This window comes from Pseudocercospora fijiensis, assembly GCF_000340215.1.
Source record: "Pseudocercospora fijiensis CIRAD86 unplaced genomic scaffold MYCFIscaffold_4, whole genome shotgun sequence".
In the NCBI taxonomy this organism is placed as follows: Eukaryota; Fungi; Ascomycota; class Dothideomycetes; order Mycosphaerellales; family Mycosphaerellaceae; genus Pseudocercospora; species Pseudocercospora fijiensis.
The window spans coordinates 2,855,124-2,873,302 of record NW_006921535.1 but is presented as its reverse complement, the minus strand read 5'-3'; the positions used below and the strand labels follow the sequence as shown (position 1 = coordinate 2,873,302).

Genomic DNA, 18,179 nt, shown 5'->3' with positions numbered 1-18,179 from the left:
GAGTTTTTAATAACACAACCATGGACGAATGATATGCTATGAGCCTTCCTTCCCACATTGCTCCCGTACAACTAGCAGCGTACATTCAAATTGCCGCGGCTTCTGAACGATTTCATGTGGTGGAGAATTTGCCAGATGCTGCCGACGATGGTGCCACTTGTATTGTTTTGTGCCATCTCGTCGATCTCGACCCGAGTACGAGTGTTGGTATCGGGGGAAAGAATCGGCTCGAATGTGTTTAAGAGAAGCTTGGACTTCGAGTTTGAAGTTAATCTAACCTCGCTTCAATTGCGCGAGCATATGCAGAAAGCATTGACCACCAGTTCTTGAGCTTATGCGTCATTTGGGAACTTGTGGTCTGTGTACTTGCAAACTTCTGTGTTGATTCAGTACTCGATGTATTCACCACGCATAGCTTACCAGCAGATTTTGGTCTTTTCAGCGTAAAAGTCCAGCGCGAACGAAGCCATGCTTCTCTAATCCTCATGAATCGTTCACTCCTCATTATCCAGCTCAGCATCGCACAAGCCGCGCCGGAGTCATATACATTAGCATCATCATGGGTATTTGGTCTAAGTTCACCACCTTCTCTGGCTCGCATGGCCATTTTCCGCATCATGCCATTGCCCATTACGTTCATCATCCAAAGAATCTCTTTCCATTTTCCCCATCACCGAAAGATCAGTCAACGCCACCTCACTCGTACTCCTGGGAAGAGTGGGCTTGTGTGCCATCTTGGATCCAGAAGTGCCAGTACCACTCGCCACGCTCTGTGTATGTTGCTTGGAAGACTTGTAATTCCCACCTGTGCTTATGAGCCGAGTGCCGATAGATTTGAGACCTCTGCCCATGGCCAAGAAGAAGGGTTTCACTGTGGGTATAGTTCCGAAGATGACGATGAACCAGGCTTCCGTTCTTGACGACATTAGTGCTTTCCTGACCTATGGGTTTGAGAACTCACAATTGCCACATCACGAATCTTGCATAGTCTTTCTGCAGTTGCTTGACATCGTTGATACATGTCATCTTCACAATGCCTGCGATTCCGGCAACCAGACCTCCACCAAGAATGATGCAGACTCCGACCCTGAGTGAAGGAGGGAGCTTCAGTAATGGGCCAATGATGAAGATGGCAGGATATATGGCCAGATAGAAGTCGGCAAATGCGCCTACAGAACCGGAAGCATAACCGTACTTCTGACTGAAGACTTGCAAATGGCAGTTTCCTGGAACTTCTAGGTCCCAGAGCTTCCGGGGAGGATTGCATTGGCAGATGGTGATGATAATATGCGAGAATAGGACCATAGCCTGGGCACCGCCGACTATCCACAGCGATATTCGCCATTGGCGGTAAGCTGTTCCCTGCAAGGACAGCAAGAGCGCTATAATAGCGAAACGTCCAAAGATCTGAGAGGGTGGGTCAGCAGAGGTATATTGCGGCTGGGCGACTCATCTTTACCATACTGACGTACGCCACGACATTGGAAAGCCTATGAATGTGCTGGATCAGTATGCATAACCCTTGCGTTGACCAGACGTGAGCTTACACGATAGTTGGTACGACCTCCTTCAAGCTTTCTAACAATGGCTTGGTCCAGTATGCCATCCGATAGCCAACGGTCGTAGTGATCTCCGAAGCGAGCGCAGCAGCCTTCGAAAGTCAGCGAATAGTCTGAAAGTCGTGAAGAGGTATCTCACTCACATAGGCTATTGTCACTGCTGCATAGTCCCATCGTATGCCGAAAAAAGAGGCATGTTCCTTCGATGGCTCTCGTGATGCGTACCACGTCCTCAAGACGAAGAGAATGGTGGCTATCGTAGTCCACGTCCAAGTTACGGCAAGCAGTGTCGTGCCGCCATCACCGAAGAGGAGGGCCACTACCGCCATATTGGGCAAACGGCACAGCAGAGACCAGACGAAGATTAAATTAAGTCGGCTACGATTCTAATAACGATAGCATTTTTGACGTGGTCGGACCGCCCCTCGCTCACAGTTTAGACTCTGCAAGGCTCACCTGGCTCATGGTAGAAGGTAATCCAGTGATGTCCAAACCTTGGCAACTACCAAAACAGCAATTGCCCTAGGGACAGAGTGGTTGCCAAAAGTGATTACTATGATAGCAGCAATTGCTGTTATTACTGCGAGATTTGAGAAATAGCAATATAGATAGTAATTACTAAATAGTACTTACTATTACTACGTCTCGAAATTTCCACAGTAATTGCTATAGGGATAGTGATTGTTACTTACTGGGGTTTGGACATCACTGAGGTAATTTTAGGTATGAGGGAGGCTCAGGGAGCTTGACAGCCTGGAGTGTTCTAGTATGCTTGGAGAGCCCATGCAGGAGTGCGCAACGACAGAAACTGACGCGGAGATTTGCGATTTGTATGCGGTCCAGCAGCATACATACGGAAACCACGGGCAGGTAGGTATGTAGCAAGTCCAGTCGCGGGAGTCGGGACCGGATCCAGCAAATAACTCCCAGCCTTGTGAGCACGTACCATACAGTATATCGGATCTGCGAGCTACTCCGAGTAAGTGGATGGTATGCCTCCCTGCCATAGCCCCCGAAGGGGAATAGCGTGCCAAGGCGGTCTGAGCTTCACCTGTGAACAGCCAAGACCCACCAGCCACATCCCAGCCATCGCGCAACTTGATCACTTCTGTTCACTGTTCACTGTTACTGCTCGCTGCAAGTGACACCACACAGCGACTCCTCCGACTCCTCCGACTCCTACACTTGCTCTCACTTTGTCCGTTGGTTGTGCCTTCGTTTGTAACCGCCAGTTTCCGCGTCTCTGCAATCAATGCTCGTTCTGTAACTTTCCGCTCACGACGCGCCTTGCGCCACCGACGATACGTCAACAAACACGCCTCAGGCTCCCGCACGACCCACGAGTCTGCCTCGAAACCAACGGCAGTGTCTTGCCGACACCGTTTCGCTTGTTGCTGTTTGTTGTCGTCGTCGAGTGGTCGTGGTGGAGAAGGGAGCAAGGCGCAATCGTTGATCAAATGCAATGAGCTCGAAAATGGCCAGCAATGGCCCCCATGCTGCGGGCATCTTTGCCGACATGACCGTCGATGGGCCTGAGATAGGCACGCTGGTCCTGGTTGTTGACAGGGCCAAGAACCTTCCCAATCGCAAAACCATGGGCAAGCAGAATCCCTATTGTGCTGCCAGACTCGGAAAAGAGGCACGCAAGACGGAGACGGATCGTCGAGGAGGACAGACACCGCGATGGCAAGCATCATGTGCCGCCGTCTTACCGTGAAACCAGTACTGACTGACACCCTAGGGACCAAGAGCTACGCTTCACCGTTCACGACTCGCCTGACTACTACACTCTCAAAATATCCGTGTTTAGCGAAGACAAGCGTACCGACCTGATCGGAGAGGCTTGGGTCGACTTGGCCACCATCGTGGTTCCTGGAGGCGGAAAGGGCGACTCGTGGCAGGGCTTGACGTGCAAGGGCAAATATGCGGGAGAAGTGCGCATGGAAGTCACGTACTACGACACCAGAGAGAAGCCGATGGACATGGGAGAAGAGCAGATGTCGATGGCAGACGAGCTCAAGCAGCAGTATGGCACATTGCAGCCAAAGGTCAAGAGGAGGCCCTTGCCCGCGAACCCGAACGCCCCAGCGACCAAAGATGTGGTGATCCCAGAGCGACCAAATCCAGGCAGGGCGAAGCATGGTCCTCGAGACTATCAGACTCTACCGCGAGCCACGTCCACTGGCCCGAAGACGTACAACTATCCTGCCTCTGAATCGACTTTGTTTGGACAGACACCAGCGCGCTCTCAAGCCAGCTCTCCAGCTCCGTCAGCTCAGCATGGCACACCTCACGATCAATACTATGGCGAATACGATCAACACCCAGATCCTCAAGCCTACCACCTTCACGCGCTTGTCCAAACACCCGACTTCTTGCCACAACTCGGCCCAAGCAGAGCACAAAGAGCTTCCTCCACCCAGCCATCACGTCCACAGCAGACATGTACACCTCCAAGACATTCAACACAACCACAGCTGCAACCTAGACCGATGAGCCACATTGGCATTCCACATTCCCACTCGGCTCCTGTGACTCCGCAGGCGCATGGGTCCCAGGCCTACGAGAATGACTACCAGCTCTCCACGCACTTTCCAGAACCGATTCCAGATCTGGACTACCAATACCAGCATACTCGGCAAAGAAGGAATGATATGCCACCTGGCTGGGAAGACGAGTACGGCGGTGCGTACTCCGCCAAGCAGGCGTACATTGAAGATGAATTGGACAGTTCTCCGCCCCCACCGCCACCTATGCACAGTCATAGCTCGCCCGCTGTACCGCAGTCGCATCCCGCTTCGCCACATCACCACCAGATGTATCAGCAGCCCAGCTATGCGGCAACGCCTGCAGCCGCCAGACAGCAGTACGTGCCAAACTCGTCACCCCTGCAAAGTATTGAACGAGGCTACGCTCCTCAGCAAACGCCTCCCAGTCAAGGACAGTCGATGGACGAATATGGTCAATCGCCCTACCAAGCCAGCCATCATTCGACACCAAATTTATCGTCGCCAGGTGGCCACAGTCCGTCTCCCTATGCCAGGACTTCACCATACGGCAGACCGGTCGCTGGTCGTAATAGTATTGCGGAATACACGCCTTCAAGGCAACCGCATCCACTCTCTCAAGAAATCCCGAGAGCGAGAAGTCCTAATCCTTATCGGCCAGAGCGCACACCGTACCAGACGCCGGACCGACAGCCTCCATATCAGGGCGACTATCGAAATCGGGATGCTGCACCGCTTATCAAACCACGAGCTGTGTCACCTCAACCTCAGCCTCAGTCCGCGCCTTCCTCGGCGCCGCCGAGAAACTCGTATAGCATCCAGTTCCCGGTCCGCGCATTTGAGTCGTCTTCTGAGAGTCCTCTGTCGACATCACAACCCGCACCACAGCCGGAAAGAGTCCGAGCAACGGTGGTCAGCCGAAACCCACCCGCTCGAAAGTCTGTGTCACCTAGACCGTCCATGTCAGAAGGCTCCGGCACTCCTTTCTCGCCCGACAGTTTCGATGTGCACAACCCGAAAGCACCGGGCGCTGAGGCCAATGCAACGCAGAAGGGTCCCATCGTCGGTTGGCACGGGCAAGAAATTGACCCGTCTGACCATCTCCCTGTCGACTCGTGGGCGCCTGAGCCCGAGAAGAAGAAGACGCCGACCAAGACGTATGGCACTGGTCGTGACCGAGACTTTGGACCACGACATCTGTCGAAAGACACAGTCGTCAACTTCCGAAACAAGTCTTCGCCCATGCCGACTGCGGAGCCTCAGCCTGCCAGGAACAAGCTCTTCAAGAAGCCGCCTTCCACAAGCTCGGCCATGGAGCCTCTGCGGACCCACGAGAACTTTAATCCAGTCCCGAATCCGTACGAGCAGCGACAGCAGTATTCTCGAGGTTTCGGGGAGACGAGCCCTGGAGGAGGAGGATATGGGCCGCCCAGCATCCCACCCAAAGTCCCTCTCTCGCATTCGCCAGGAGGAAGTAATGGGGATGAATTGAGTCGAGAAATTTCAAGTATCGATATTGGAAGCAGCAGGCACCGCTCTTCGCCTGCTGCTTATGTACCTGTAAGGAGCCATCGGGATCGGAACAGCTTTTATTAGATAGAAAGCTTTTGGAACTGGCATCAGAATGCCGGCGTGGCGTTCTTGGGTAAGTGATATACATGCCTGTCTACATGATGGGAAAGGGCAAGGAATGAAGGAAGGAGTTGTATTATAGAAACCATAGACTGGCGTTCTCCATCCTACTCCAAGGATTGGTTATTCCTGCGCTTTCAGGCGCTGTCAATGCCATCAGCCATGTATATACGACCTGTGTCGTTCACTCACTCATCATGACTTCCATTTCTCCTTACACTGAGTGTTGATTGGAAAATGACGAGATGGGGAATAGTCCGTTACCTTGCTGGACGTTTTTCGGTAAGTCATAATGCCAAATTCTTGGGCTCTGTCTGATCTTGATATGTCGTAACTATGAACCTGACGATTAATGAATCTGTCCCCATCCGAGATGAAAACGCTAGTTTGTGCTGTTGTCCCATTCCTATCACATTCCACCAACGCCGCGCTGCTGGAAAGTAAGATACAAACATGGAAGCCAAAAGAAGAAAGAAAAAAAACATTAGTCGTAGAGCTCCTCTGTGCTTCCAGGTTGACGTTCAAAAGAAAATCTTCGATGAAGGGCCGTGTCTCGAGGTTCGGGGTCGATGCTTCTTTGCACGATCTCCTCGGGATTCACACGTCTGGGCTCGCGGAGTCCTTCTCGAGGGTGCTCCGATGATGTTGGGGTTGTCGAGACGATTCCATTGTAGAGCTGCTCGCGACGTTGAATCGCCTCCTTTTCGCTCAGTGCTCGGCCATCCTTCTCACGAATGGCAGGCATGTCTCCGGGCATTTCGTAAACTTTCCGCTCTTTACTGTCAGCCTCGCTGGCAGTTGCAGATAAGGGCGACATGAGGGAGAAGCTGCCACTCTGCGTTCTCGAATGAGTTCCTTCCGCTGCAGATGGCGACGAAGGGGTTGATGCGCCGGCAGTCGTCATGTAATAACCAGGATTATAAGATACGGTCATCGAGTGAGGGGTGTCTTCACTGACGGAGCCATTTGTCGAAGACGTCAATCTATGGCGGTCGCTGAACGGTCCTGAGGGTGTAGAGGATCCTTCCAGTTCCGCTTTCTGATAAGCACTGTTCCGCTCCCCGCTGAGCACCGTTGCAGCTGCGGATGTTGACGCGTCATCCGATAGCTTCTCACTCTCAATGCGCTTAACTGCAGCCTGCCTCTTCTTTCGGAAGTAGAACATGAGCAGGATTCCAAGGAGCGCAAGTACGGCCACTGCGCCTACAGCTATGCCGGCAATGGCACCGGGCATCAGACGGCTGGATTTATGGTCGTCTCCAGAAGCGCTCGATCGTGCCCCAGGACTTTCCGAGCTTGGAATGATGGGAACCAGATGTTTTTCGGCATTCTCGGTCCATGCAACTTGAGACACGTTGAATATTGCAGACTCCCAATCAACAGAGATGTATGCTTCTTGCATGAACGCCCTTCCCAGGGTGTATTGGGTGTCATTCTGAGCGCGGAAAAGGGGAAAGTAATTGGTGTCATTTGAAACAGCGCTCGAGGAGTCCGGTCCTTGGAACGGAGGCTTCGCGGTCAGGTCGAAGGCCGCATATGGCAGCGTGATTTGTACTGTCGGGCCACCGGTGAAAGCTTGGGCGAGCGTAAATGTGACGTTAGCATCCCGGTCCAAGAGAGAATCGTGCAGGGTATCATTGACAAGGTAAAGCTGTGTGTCGTTGTCGAACACGAGACCAAACTCGAGCTCAAATGCTCTGCAGGCTTCTATGGGAAGCCAGATTCCAGGTACGGTGCTGTCGATGTATGCATAGACCGGGGAGGGCAGCAGCTTGGTAGCTGTGGGATTGGAGGAGATCTGCGAGGGTGTGGTAAGGTCCTGTATAGCCACGACAATGTCGCGCTCATTATCGGCGGCGAATCGAAAGGTGACATTGTTGTCGATGAAGCGATTGCTGTCGTAGCCTCCCAGCGTTAATGAGGCAAGAACGCCAGTGAATCGGTACTGAGCTCCAGCGGTGTATCCAAAAGAGAGACTCGGGATGTAATTTTGTTCCTTGAGCAGGGTCATGTAGCTTGGCGAGCCATGGTTGAAGGTGGTGAAGTTTGTTGGCTTGGGGTTGACACCGAGTACTCCCAGGTAGAAGTCCTCGACGGCTAAAGCTCCAACGGTGGTGTTTTTCAAGATTGGGCCGCCTTCGCCTATGCCACCGAGTGCCACTGTGTCGTAGCCGTAGATGGCATTGCCGTTGTAGTCCAGGTTCTTCTCTATCCACAAATCGTAGATACCCTGCTCATCCCACGTTGACGATTCGTTCTTGTAGAACAAACTCCCTCTCGACTCGGCGCATGCGGCTTGCGACGCGGCCGCCTGACATCCTTCCGGCAACACTACCCAGGTCTGGTAGGAGGCGAAGGAGAGCAATGTGCGCACCGTCTGCTCAGGAGTGCCGACGCGCAGAGTGAAGGAGTTCCAGGGGCCATCAATACCGTCCCAATTCTGGTCTGGATTGATGGAGATGGGGGCGGGGATGGAGGTGGAGGTGGAGGCGGAGGCGGAGGTGGTGTCGTGGTGGCGCGGCTCGATAAAGCGGAGTGCACTCACGTGGAGCATGTACGACAGCAGCGGAGTGGGCAGGAGAAGGCAGCGGGCGAGGAAGGTCGAGGAGGGAGGCATGGGGATGGATTGGAAGCAGCAGGGCGGAGTGGGACAGTGAGCGATGGATGGCAGAGCAGAGGATTGTGAGAGAACAGGCGGAGGCACACAGGCACAGGCACAGGCACAGGCACACACACTCAGGCGCAACTGGCAGGCCGCTTCGGTGGAGAAGGAGTTACCTCCCGAACAGGATCACGACGACTCTGTTGCCTTCTTCACCGGTGCTCTCGCTTGCCCATGCTTGGCGAGGCGAGGCGAGCTGCGATGCGATGCGATGCGATGCGATGCGGCTCGTGTGTGGGAGTACGGGTACAGGTATGGTACTACGTGGCGATGCAATGCTGCTCCGGAGCACAGTACGCTGCACCAAATCTGCAACTGCTATCCGTATCCGTACCGTTATCTACAGCAGTAGCGGACGGACGGACGATGGGTGTCGCAAGGCAAGCCATCGGCGAAGCACGAAGGATTGTTCAGCCAGCGGCACACTAAAACTCTCTCATCGGGTCCTGAATACCTCGCGGTCAACCACAGACAAGACAGGCCACTTTTCTATGGGACAAGTGGGTCTACTATAAGACGGATTGAATACCTTTAATTGAGCGTTTTATCGTTATAGTCTATAAGACTGCTTAATTATTAGCCTATCTCTAATCATAAAGAGTATAGTTCTTCTATAGCGCTAAGTCTATAGTCGGCTAGTACTAATAATAGTAGTATAAGTAGTAGAAAGCGAGGTTTTTCTTTACTATAGAAATAGGCAGTTACGACTTTATTAAAGAAAAAGAAGATAGCGGCGGCAAAGGAAGAGCCTACTAAGCGCTACTAATATAGTAAGAACGTTATTAGTACTACTATTACTAACCTCGTAAAGCTACTAAACCGATCTATTACTAGTATTAATACTAGTAGATAGCTAAAAGAGATAATAGTTAGTACTACTATTCGAAAAGCTATAAACTACAAAGATATCTAAAAGCTTCTAAGAAGTATTATCTACGTCTACTAATAAGTTAGTAATAACCTAACTCTAGTACTACTATCGACTCGTTATTATATTCTTTAGCCTATACCTCTATAAAGGGCTACGCCCTAGGTAGAAAGCGCTAGCCTTAGGTATTCGGCCTACGCGACTCTAACCTACTACTTAGCGCTTAGCGTACTATATAAAACTATTCGGATTTACGTAGATAGACTTAGCTCTTTATCGAACCTATTAAGTCTTATATCTAGTATCTACGTACGCGTTACTTACTTATAACAACCTCGGACGTTTCCCTCTATTAATAATTAACCGTACGGTCTTAAGTACTATCGAAACCGATAGTAATAATACTAGATAGTTATAAGCGATTTAATCTATAGTATACTATATAGAAGAGTAAGGAATTAGCAATAGTAAGATAGTAAAGGAATACTAAGCGTTTAATTATAGATAAGATAGCTTAGTTACCTATAAGATACATAAGATACGCTATTATAAGACAACAACCTTATAACTGCCGTCTTGTAGTAGATAACCGTCTTATAGACAAGACAACGCGAGGTATTCAAGGCCTTACTAACTCCACTCCTTTGCCGCGGCTCGCATTCTTCTTTCTGACATCGCTCTGCTGACTCTCTGTGCTACCTGTACTTCCCATTGCGGATGACTCGATTGCCAAGCAAGGAGAGGATATCAAAATCGGCCCGCAATAAGTGGGACTTCAGACAGCCACGTTCGGGGAAGCGAAGTGGTAGAACTAGAGCACGCACGCGAATGTCCTGCATCATGCCTGCCATCATCCTCAACAGCGAAGGCCTGTGTGCGATGCGATGCTTTGCTTTCTAACGACCTGACCTGCCGCTGCTTCTCTCGTCTCTCCCTTCCCTTCCCTTCCCCGAGCCCTGCCCTGCCATGCCATGCCATTCGCTCTTTGTCGTTTCTGCGCCTGCTGTATAGTGAGGCCGTCATGCTGCCTTTCGCCGCAAAGCTCGTGCTCGTCTTGGTCTGGGCAGGCACAAGCGCTGCACACGACCTCGACCTCCCTCCAGCGCCGCTCCGACGCCAAAGACCATATAGCAACCGAACCATCATCGACCCGCCTTCTTCGTCGCCGCCGCCTGCCAATCCCTCCGTCCATGCGCCGAGCAGTAGCAGCCCCGGCGCACCAACTGCAATCTTTAGCTACCGCCCTCCCACCTACATATCATCACCTCCGAAGCCCTCAGCACACCTGCCACCGGCCACACCACCCTCGTTCAATCCACCACTGCCATACCCAACAAACGCAACTTGTGGAGGCGCCACCTTGAACATCGCTAATGCATCACTCGACTACTGGTACCCCGAGACCTACACGCACGTCGACTCAACATTCGTCATTCAGTACAACCACAATGACACCTCGACCGCATGGACCCTGCTTCCCGCGAGCGACACTCTCAACATCACAGCAGCCGTGGAAGCTCCGTCGTGTATATCGCTGACAGCCTTCAACACTGCACTCAACTCGACCATGCTGGAGTACTCCTGCTGGGACACTCCGACCCCACGTGCAGCAGCGACAACAAGTGTGGAGCAGACAGCATACATTCCTGTGAATCAAACAACTTCCAAGGGCTCAATCCCAGACGTCGTGGTGACTCCCACCCCTGCAGCGCTGACCATTGCGAGCTCCAACACAGTCGCTCAAGGAACTCCAGTGGTGCATTTCAGTCAAGTCGAGATCATCAGCAAGAAACCTCGGGCCGGCGCGTACAATGGCACAGTGCGCTGCGAGACGACCACGACCGTGCACCAGCTCTCGGAGCCATTGAGCTTCGAATACGAGGAAGGTGCACATGTAAATGCGATGTCGGTCAAGGGCAAAATACACGCCGCAGTATTGCAAGCAGTGGAAGACGATTCTGGCCTACCACTGTCAAGCGTGTCGGTGGGCACCTTCGACGCCGAGCCGACCGTGGTGATAGTGGTGCAAAAGGTCCTCGCAGCGGCTGTAGCCACACCAGCTGGCATACCACAGTCTGTCCTCTCGCTTGATACACCCACGCCTACTTTGCCATCCGGCTTGTCCCTTGTGGAGACTACTCCGACTGATACGGGCATCATCTGGGCTCCCTTTACTGCACACGTCGAATCCTCTGATACTGCATTGATCATCCCGACCAAGACAGGTCCCGCCAGAGGCAGTGTTGTGGCACCACCAACGACCACACGGCGCCCACTGACACCCGTTCTATTCACTGCACACATCGAGAGCAGCGATCTGAATCTGCTGATTCCTCAAGACCCGACCGCGACGAACAAGGTGGTGACGGCCGTCTTCAGTGGAATTACTGTGACCGCGTCCAGAGTGAACAATCCTACCCCGGGAGGTGCAAACAATGTCGGACCTGTTCTCTCGGCCATCATCAGTGCTGCTGCTCAGCCTGCAAAACCTACAAACGCCGCCCAGGTCTTGAGCAATGCTGAGCAGACTTTCGCAAATCCGACTGCGGCTGCCATTGCATCCGGCATAGGTGGACTTACTCGCCCTGCTTCTGGCTCTGGCTCTGGCTCTGGTCCAATAGTTCAACCTGGACAGAACCCAGTCTTCAGCGTCGGCACTTCGATGGTTACAGCCATCAACGTTGGACGAGGTGCTTTTGTCATATCTGGCCAGACGGCATCAGCAGGTGGCGCACCTATCACGCTTGGCGGACAAGAGGTCTCCATTGCTCTTGGCGGTACTGCCATTATGGTTGACGGCACTGCTGCGCAACTTTCCTCGCCTACAAACCCAGGAGCGGTCGCCAATATCCCGCTGATCACCGTGGGATCGCGGGTATTCACAGCCAATGCGGCTACTCAATTCAACATCGGCGGATCGGTCTTGACTCCAGGAGGGCAAGTCGTCGTGCAAGGTACCACGATCAGCCTAGCGCCAGACGCAACACGAGTAGCATTTAACGGGCTTGGCTCCCAGCTCTCGCCTCCTGCCATCACAGCACCTCCTATGCTGACGGTGGATGGGAGAATGTATTCGGCAAATGGCGGGGCGACATATATCATCTCAGGCCAGACACTGACACCGGGTGGCGCCATCACTATCAACGGACCCAATGGATTAGAGACCATCTCTATGAACAATGATGCGAATCAGCTAGTAAGCATCGCTAACGGCCACACTGCAACGTCATATATGGGCATGGTAGGCGCAGCACCAGGCGGTGCTCCAATCTTGACAATTCACGGCCACACTTACACCGCTATTGACTACGATTCTGGTTCTGGCGCGACTTATGTCATTGACGGACAGACCCTTACCATCGGAGGTACCATCACAGTCGGTGGAGAGACGATATCCCTCCTGCCAGGAGGCACAGCTATCATGTTGGCTGCAGCCGGAAGCTCGACGATATCGCAAATCGACGGGGCATACGGCGTCAAGCCTACGGCAGCTCCGATCTTGACTATTGGCGGAGAGACGTTCACGGCAATCAATAATGGTGCTACATATATCATCAATGGAGAAACCTTGACGCCGGACGACATGGAGACCGTCACGATTGACGGACACACGTATATCATCAGTCTGTCACCTCACGCGACACTCCTGGAGATCGTCGAGGTTGGCTCCAATGGCCAACCAATCACCACTATCTATGAAACTCTCTTCCCAGCGGCAGCAACCAGCACGACTGTCGCATCCTTCACACATGGTACCGCAGCGACCGCGGGCGCATCGCCTTCCACCACTGCATCACCTACCAGCGCAGAAGGCTCCAGCTCATCTAACGGCGCGCCACCATCTACATTCATTCCATTTACCGGAGCTTTAATCGCTCTCGGATCCTTAGCAATGGCGATTTGGCTATAGCATACTGAAGATACCCACGGCAGAAAAGAATAAGGTAGAAAGCCTTTACACATTACGAAACGAAGTCACGAAGAACAAAACTCCCTGGAGCAGGGAACTTACGAAACCTCAGGATCCGGCGCGGCGCATTAATGTATTGTATTGTAATGTCTGACTTTGAAAACATTTGTGGTCAGAGTGAGTGTGTGTTGTGAGATTGATCAGCGTGGCGTTTGGAGCGTAGCATATCGCCATGTGGTGGATGAGGTTCGAGGACGTTCATTTTCTTGCGCGATAGAGAGAGAGAGAGAGAGAGAGAGAGAGAGATCGATCTTTTTAGCATATATGGTGCGGCTAGTCGGCAAGTTGTCGAGCAAACACGTTATTGACAGACATCTTCCCTGCGGCCGGCGCGATTCAGAATGTCTGTCCTGACTCCTGGTTTCTGCATGCGAAAAGCTTGGCGGAGTTCGGCGGATACGAGGAGGATGAAAGGGCATGATCGATTTTCTTCCTTCTTAACTCCCTAACCTACAACCCCTATCGATCAAACACAAACTACAAAACTCCTCATTCCTCCCTCCTCCCCTCCTCCAAAGGAAACCCAATCCCCAACCAACGTTCCGCAAAAGCCCGAGTCAAATGTCCATGCGCAACAATAATAACATCTTTCGGCTTCTCGGTAGTCATGAAGAGGTTCCTAAATCTCGGAAATTAACGAATCGATTCCGTATAGTCGCTAACTTATTAGGGGAGATTCGCCGTCTTCGCGGCCGTCGCGCTAGATATCCTAGGGTTTAGTTTGTCGATGTCGATATCGAGGCCGTAGGAGGAGCGGAGGGTAGATGTCAGACCGCTGCACTAGTGCGCCCGTTTACTTGTGTCAGACCGCTGCATTAGTGCGCCCGTTTACTAGCGTCTTACGCCGCGACAAAAGATCGGAAGTATCCGCGCTTACTAAGCGTGGATCTCGGGCGCACTTATAGGCTAGGGTCGCTACGTGCTTGGCGCCAAGCCTCCTCGGCTTCCGCCTTACACGCGCTTCCCTTTTCTTTGGCTGCGGCCCTGCAGCCAGTCAGCCTTGGCATACCCCGCACCCGCACGTGCAGCCGAGCAGCCAATGAAATCTTCTAATGCCCCGCACCCGAACGTACAGCCGAGCCAATGAAATCTGATGCCCCGCACCCGAACGTGCAGCTAAGCATCCAATCAGAATTGCGTCGCAATCTGACAAACAAGCCTATAAGCTGACCCCTCCAAGGCAGGTGCGCCTGCAGCCGAGTCGCGCGCCTGAGGCAATCAGGCACCTCCGAAGCCGCGTCTGCCAAGGATCAGCCTGGTCGGCTAAGAACGTACGCCGAGAATCGAACGCGCGACCTTAACCTGCAGACCGTAAAGCGCGGATACTGTGTCAGACCGCTGCACTAGTGCGCCCGTTTACTAGCGTCTTACGCCGCGACAAAAGATCGGAAGTATCCGCGCTTACTAAGCGTAGATCTCGGGCGCACTTATAGGCTAGGGTCGCTACGTGCTTGGCGCCAAGCCTCCTCGGCTTCCGCCTTACAGTAGAGACCTTCGTATCGGCTATCTATTAGAAGTTAACTCTTAGGATCTATATAAGATCTCCCCTATTTTTTTCTTTTTTTTTTCGATATAGTTCTATTACTACTTACCTACCTTATACCTATCCTCCGTCTTTCTCGATAAAAAGTTTATACGTCCTTACTAGGTTTTCGGGGTTACCTAAGAATGCTAAGAATAGCAGAGCCTTAGCAGTTGTCTATATAGTTTACTAGGTAGATTGCTCCTCTTCTACTACTATATACTTTAAATCGTACCCTTATACCGCTATTATAGCTATTATCCTCCTCCTATCGCTAGAACTAGTATTAACGCTCTTCCTATATACCGCTAGCGACTTCGTAAAGTAGTATTTCGAGATGCCGCTAATACGCGCCTCGCGATCGAGGAAACTAGTTAAGAAAGACTTGCTAGCGTATAAGGAAGCTATTAAAAGGCGCGAGTCGCTACTAAAGAAGAATATAAGGTCTACGGCGGTAAAGAAGTTAATAGATATACGCGCGAACGATCCGGAGGCGTAGAAGCTATAGAATATACTATATAATAATAATGCCGCGACTGCTATTAGTAAAGAAGTTAAGGTTATTAAGGGCGATTTAACGCGCCTTGCGGCCTTCTTACCTTCGAAGAAGTTAGCTTAGAAGATACTAGCCGCTAAGCCTCTACTAGGTAGATTCGTTAATAGCGTATAGAAGTTAGAAGATAATATTAAGACAAATAGTAGTAAAGAAGAATTGCAATACTTATAGGCCTAGCGCCTCTTCTAAGGCAATTAGAAGGCGCCGCTCTTAAGCGACAACTTTAAGCGTATCGGCCTCTCGACTAAATATAGTAATAGAGCTTTCTAATAGGCTGTTAATAAGGCGCGCCGTAAAGGGTTGTTTATTAGCAGTCGACTACTAGTTATTAGTTATAAAGGCACTAGAGTAAATAAGAGCGACTAGCTCTATTAAACCTTTAAGTTAGGTAAGGCTCTTAGCTAGAGCTATAGGTATACTTTATACTAACTTCTTATAGCGGATAATTATAAGAAGGCTCTTAAGAGGGCTATTAAGTAGAATAGTAAGAATAAGAAGGACATTAAGATTAACATTAAGTTTAGAACAGCCGTAAAGGAAGCGCCTATCGCTCTACCGAAGGTTAGCAAGTTGAAACCTAACGATTAATAGCTTATCTAGAGTAAAGCCTTTATTATAGAACAGCGCTCGCTCTATAGCAATCGGATAGCTAAGATTAAGGGTAACAACACTTGCTTTACTATTAGCTGTAAGAACATTAATAAATAGTGCTATCTACCTCCGGACCTGCTAGATATTCTAAAGCATTACCTCTAGCTTTTATAGGTCTTATTTACGCTCTAGAGTAACGCCTATAATAAGGGTAAAGAAGGGGTAGACTCGAAGAACCCGCTATAGAAGGCTATTAATCAAATAAAGACCTTTACTAAGAATATAAAGGAAGAAGCTTAAAGGAAGAAATGGAAGGTAATAGGCATTACTATACTACAACCTCCTAATCTATATACTCCTTATCGTAGTTACTCTACGCTAGCTAATCTATCTAAGCTGTTTAAGATAGCCTAGACTCTCGCCTCTAATATAGCTTTATAGAAGCTAATTAAGACAACTTCCGCTTCCGCTTCTACCTCTGCTTCTACTTCTTAACCTAAGGAAGAATTACCTATACCTTCGAGAGTTGCTATAATACTTGGAACACCGCTAAGAAGCCTTCTTCGATAGTTCTTTAAGTAGGTAGCAAAGTAGCCGGAATAGTTAAAGGCGGAAGACAGTAAATAGCTTGTAAAGATAGAAGATCACTTCGTAAAGGAGCGATATAATTGCGATTAGATCTATAAGCTATCGATAAAGGCGTAGAAGGAGTTAGGCTTCTTTAAAGGCGACTATAGGTTAATAAGAGACAGCCTTAAGCGCTTTTAGAAGCAGAAGTTAGCTAAGTAGAGCAGATAGTAGCCTATACTAATAATAACGACATTTATAACGGAGTAAAGGACGTACTTTTACTATAAGATTAATAAGTAGTTTACTAGCAAATAGACAGCTTAGTTACTTAATTATTCCTCCGCTAGAAGTGTATTAATTATAGTTGCTAGCTACGAGAAGCTCTTCCGGAATCTCCGCAATTTGCTTTGTATAAAAAGCGGAACTACCCGTATATATATCTAGTAGCCTCCCTCGCTTTCTTTTACTACTACATCGCAATATTATAGTATAAAAATAAACAAGGAGCTTTATATATATATTCTTAAGGAGCTTGTTAATTTTTGTACAATATTATAAACGTAGTATAGTACTATACTAGTAGAGTATCGAAGCCGAGTAACATCTAATCTAGCTCAACTCTATTAACGTTATAACCGCTATATTCGAAGAGCTTGCGCATATCTAAGCCTACAATATAGTCTAAAGCCTATATAAGGAAGTTAGCAAAGTTAGCGTATTCTTTCTATCGCTCCTTATTCTTCTTTATCTATATTTTAAGTACGTTAAAGGTCTGTTCTATTAGGTTTAGATCTAGTAAGTATAGCGGCAAATACTCGAGTTTATAGCCGGCTATAGTAATAATATCTTTAACGTTGTCGCTATAATAAATACTGTAGTTGTCTATTATAAAGATTATCTTAAGACCTTTAAGAAGCGGTAGAACCTAATTCTCGAGCTAGTCGTCGAATATAACTTAATCTATAGCTCCTTCGATATAGAGTATATAAGGAAGATATCTATTTATCGTTAAGGCTAGCAATACTAACAACCTCTTCTGCCGCTATATATACTAGAAGTCGTAATAATCTACGTTTAATAGCGACTAGCTATATTTGCGGTAAGTAGTCTTCTTATTTAATACTATCTCGTCTAAGAAGACTAACTTCTCGATAGGCTAACTCTTACACTTCTTACTCTAAACCGCCCTATTTAACGTATTACGCTTAGAGGCTACTTTTCGGCTTGCTTTGCGACTCTATTTTATTACTTTAGTTAGGCAATCGTAGACAGTGCTAAGCGCGACTTAGACTCCGAAGGTATCGTATAATTCGATATATATCTCCTCGAGATAGGCCTCTAGACGGTCGTATAGGTATTCTTCGAGCTACTACTAACAACTTAGCAGAAATATTACCTTATACCGTCTATCGCTTACCTCTCGTATCTCCGCTATTAGCTTTATTTGTAGACCTAGCTTGCCTCGAGTAGGGTAGTAACACTCGCTAAATAAGTTATAATTAACGCGCTAGCGATATAGCGTCGATACTACTACGCCGCTCTTCTTATAAATGTCTTTTATCGAGAAACCGCCTTCGAATAGCTACTTTACCTTCTAGACTATCTTCTTAGGTATTTTAGTACTAATACTATCGCGCCGCTTAGGCGGAGGCTTTATATCCTTCTTACGAGTTACTATAGTATATAAAGAGCGAGGAACAATACCTATAAGAGGCCTATACTATTAAAAATGCGACAACATA

General features: G+C 49.6%; 5 protein-coding genes across 5 annotated transcripts; 3 read left to right on the top strand and 2 right to left on the bottom strand.

The window, feature by feature from the left end:
* Positions 1 to 224: 224 nt before the first annotated feature.
* MYCFIDRAFT_215208 (uncharacterized protein) lies at positions 225 to 1,888 on the bottom strand (the record flags this gene model as incomplete). The annotated part of the gene is made up of 5 exons (XM_007928273.1): positions 225 to 915; positions 962 to 1,407; positions 1,460 to 1,490; positions 1,548 to 1,651; positions 1,703 to 1,888. The coding sequence occupies 5 exons, from the start codon at positions 1,886 to 1,888 to the stop codon at positions 579 to 581; spliced, it is 1,104 nt and encodes a 367-aa protein (XP_007926464.1). The 3' UTR covers positions 225 to 578.
* Positions 1,889 to 2,739: 851 nt separating this feature from the next.
* Positions 2,740 to 5,892, top strand: MYCFIDRAFT_215207 (uncharacterized protein). The gene is made up of 2 exons (XM_007928272.1): positions 2,740 to 3,245; positions 3,301 to 5,892. Exons 1-2 carry the CDS (start codon positions 3,022 to 3,024, stop codon positions 5,660 to 5,662), a joined length of 2,586 nt encoding a protein of 861 aa, XP_007926463.1. The 5' UTR covers positions 2,740 to 3,021; the 3' UTR covers positions 5,663 to 5,892.
* A 290-nt stretch (positions 5,893 to 6,182) lies between these two features.
* On the bottom strand, positions 6,183 to 8,957 carry MYCFIDRAFT_215206 (uncharacterized protein; the record flags this gene model as incomplete). The annotated part of the gene is made up of 1 exon (XM_007928270.1): positions 6,183 to 8,957. Exon 1 carries the CDS (start codon positions 8,313 to 8,315, stop codon positions 6,183 to 6,185), a length of 2,133 nt encoding a protein of 710 aa, XP_007926461.1. The 5' UTR covers positions 8,316 to 8,957.
* Positions 8,213 to 8,957, top strand: MYCFIDRAFT_211259 (uncharacterized protein). Its single transcript, XM_007928271.1, has one exon. The coding sequence runs from the start codon at positions 8,363 to 8,365 to the stop codon at positions 8,873 to 8,875; it is 513 nt and encodes a 170-aa protein (XP_007926462.1). The 5' UTR covers positions 8,213 to 8,362; the 3' UTR covers positions 8,876 to 8,957.
* Positions 8,958 to 10,249: 1,292 nt separating this feature from the next.
* On the top strand, positions 10,250 to 13,523 carry MYCFIDRAFT_207709 (uncharacterized protein; the record flags this gene model as incomplete). Its single annotated transcript, XM_007928269.1, has 1 exon — positions 10,250 to 13,523. One exon carries the CDS (start codon positions 10,250 to 10,252, stop codon positions 13,136 to 13,138), a length of 2,889 nt encoding a protein of 962 aa, XP_007926460.1. The 3' UTR covers positions 13,139 to 13,523.
* Positions 13,524 to 18,179: the final 4,656 nt, after the last annotated feature.

Bases quoted from the DNA above. Each gene is read 5' to 3' on its own strand.
- MYCFIDRAFT_215207 (XM_007928272.1), top strand. From the start codon at position 3,022: ATGAGCTCGAAAATGGCCAGCAATGGCCCCCATGCTGCGGGCATCTTT. The intron at 3,246-3,300 runs GCAAGCATCATG...CTGACACCCTAG, and splicing joins GGAGGACAGACACCGCGATG to GGACCAAGAGCTACGCTTCA.
- MYCFIDRAFT_211259 (XM_007928271.1), top strand. From the start codon at position 8,363: ATGGCAGAGCAGAGGATTGTGAGAGAACAGGCGGAGGCACACAGGCAC.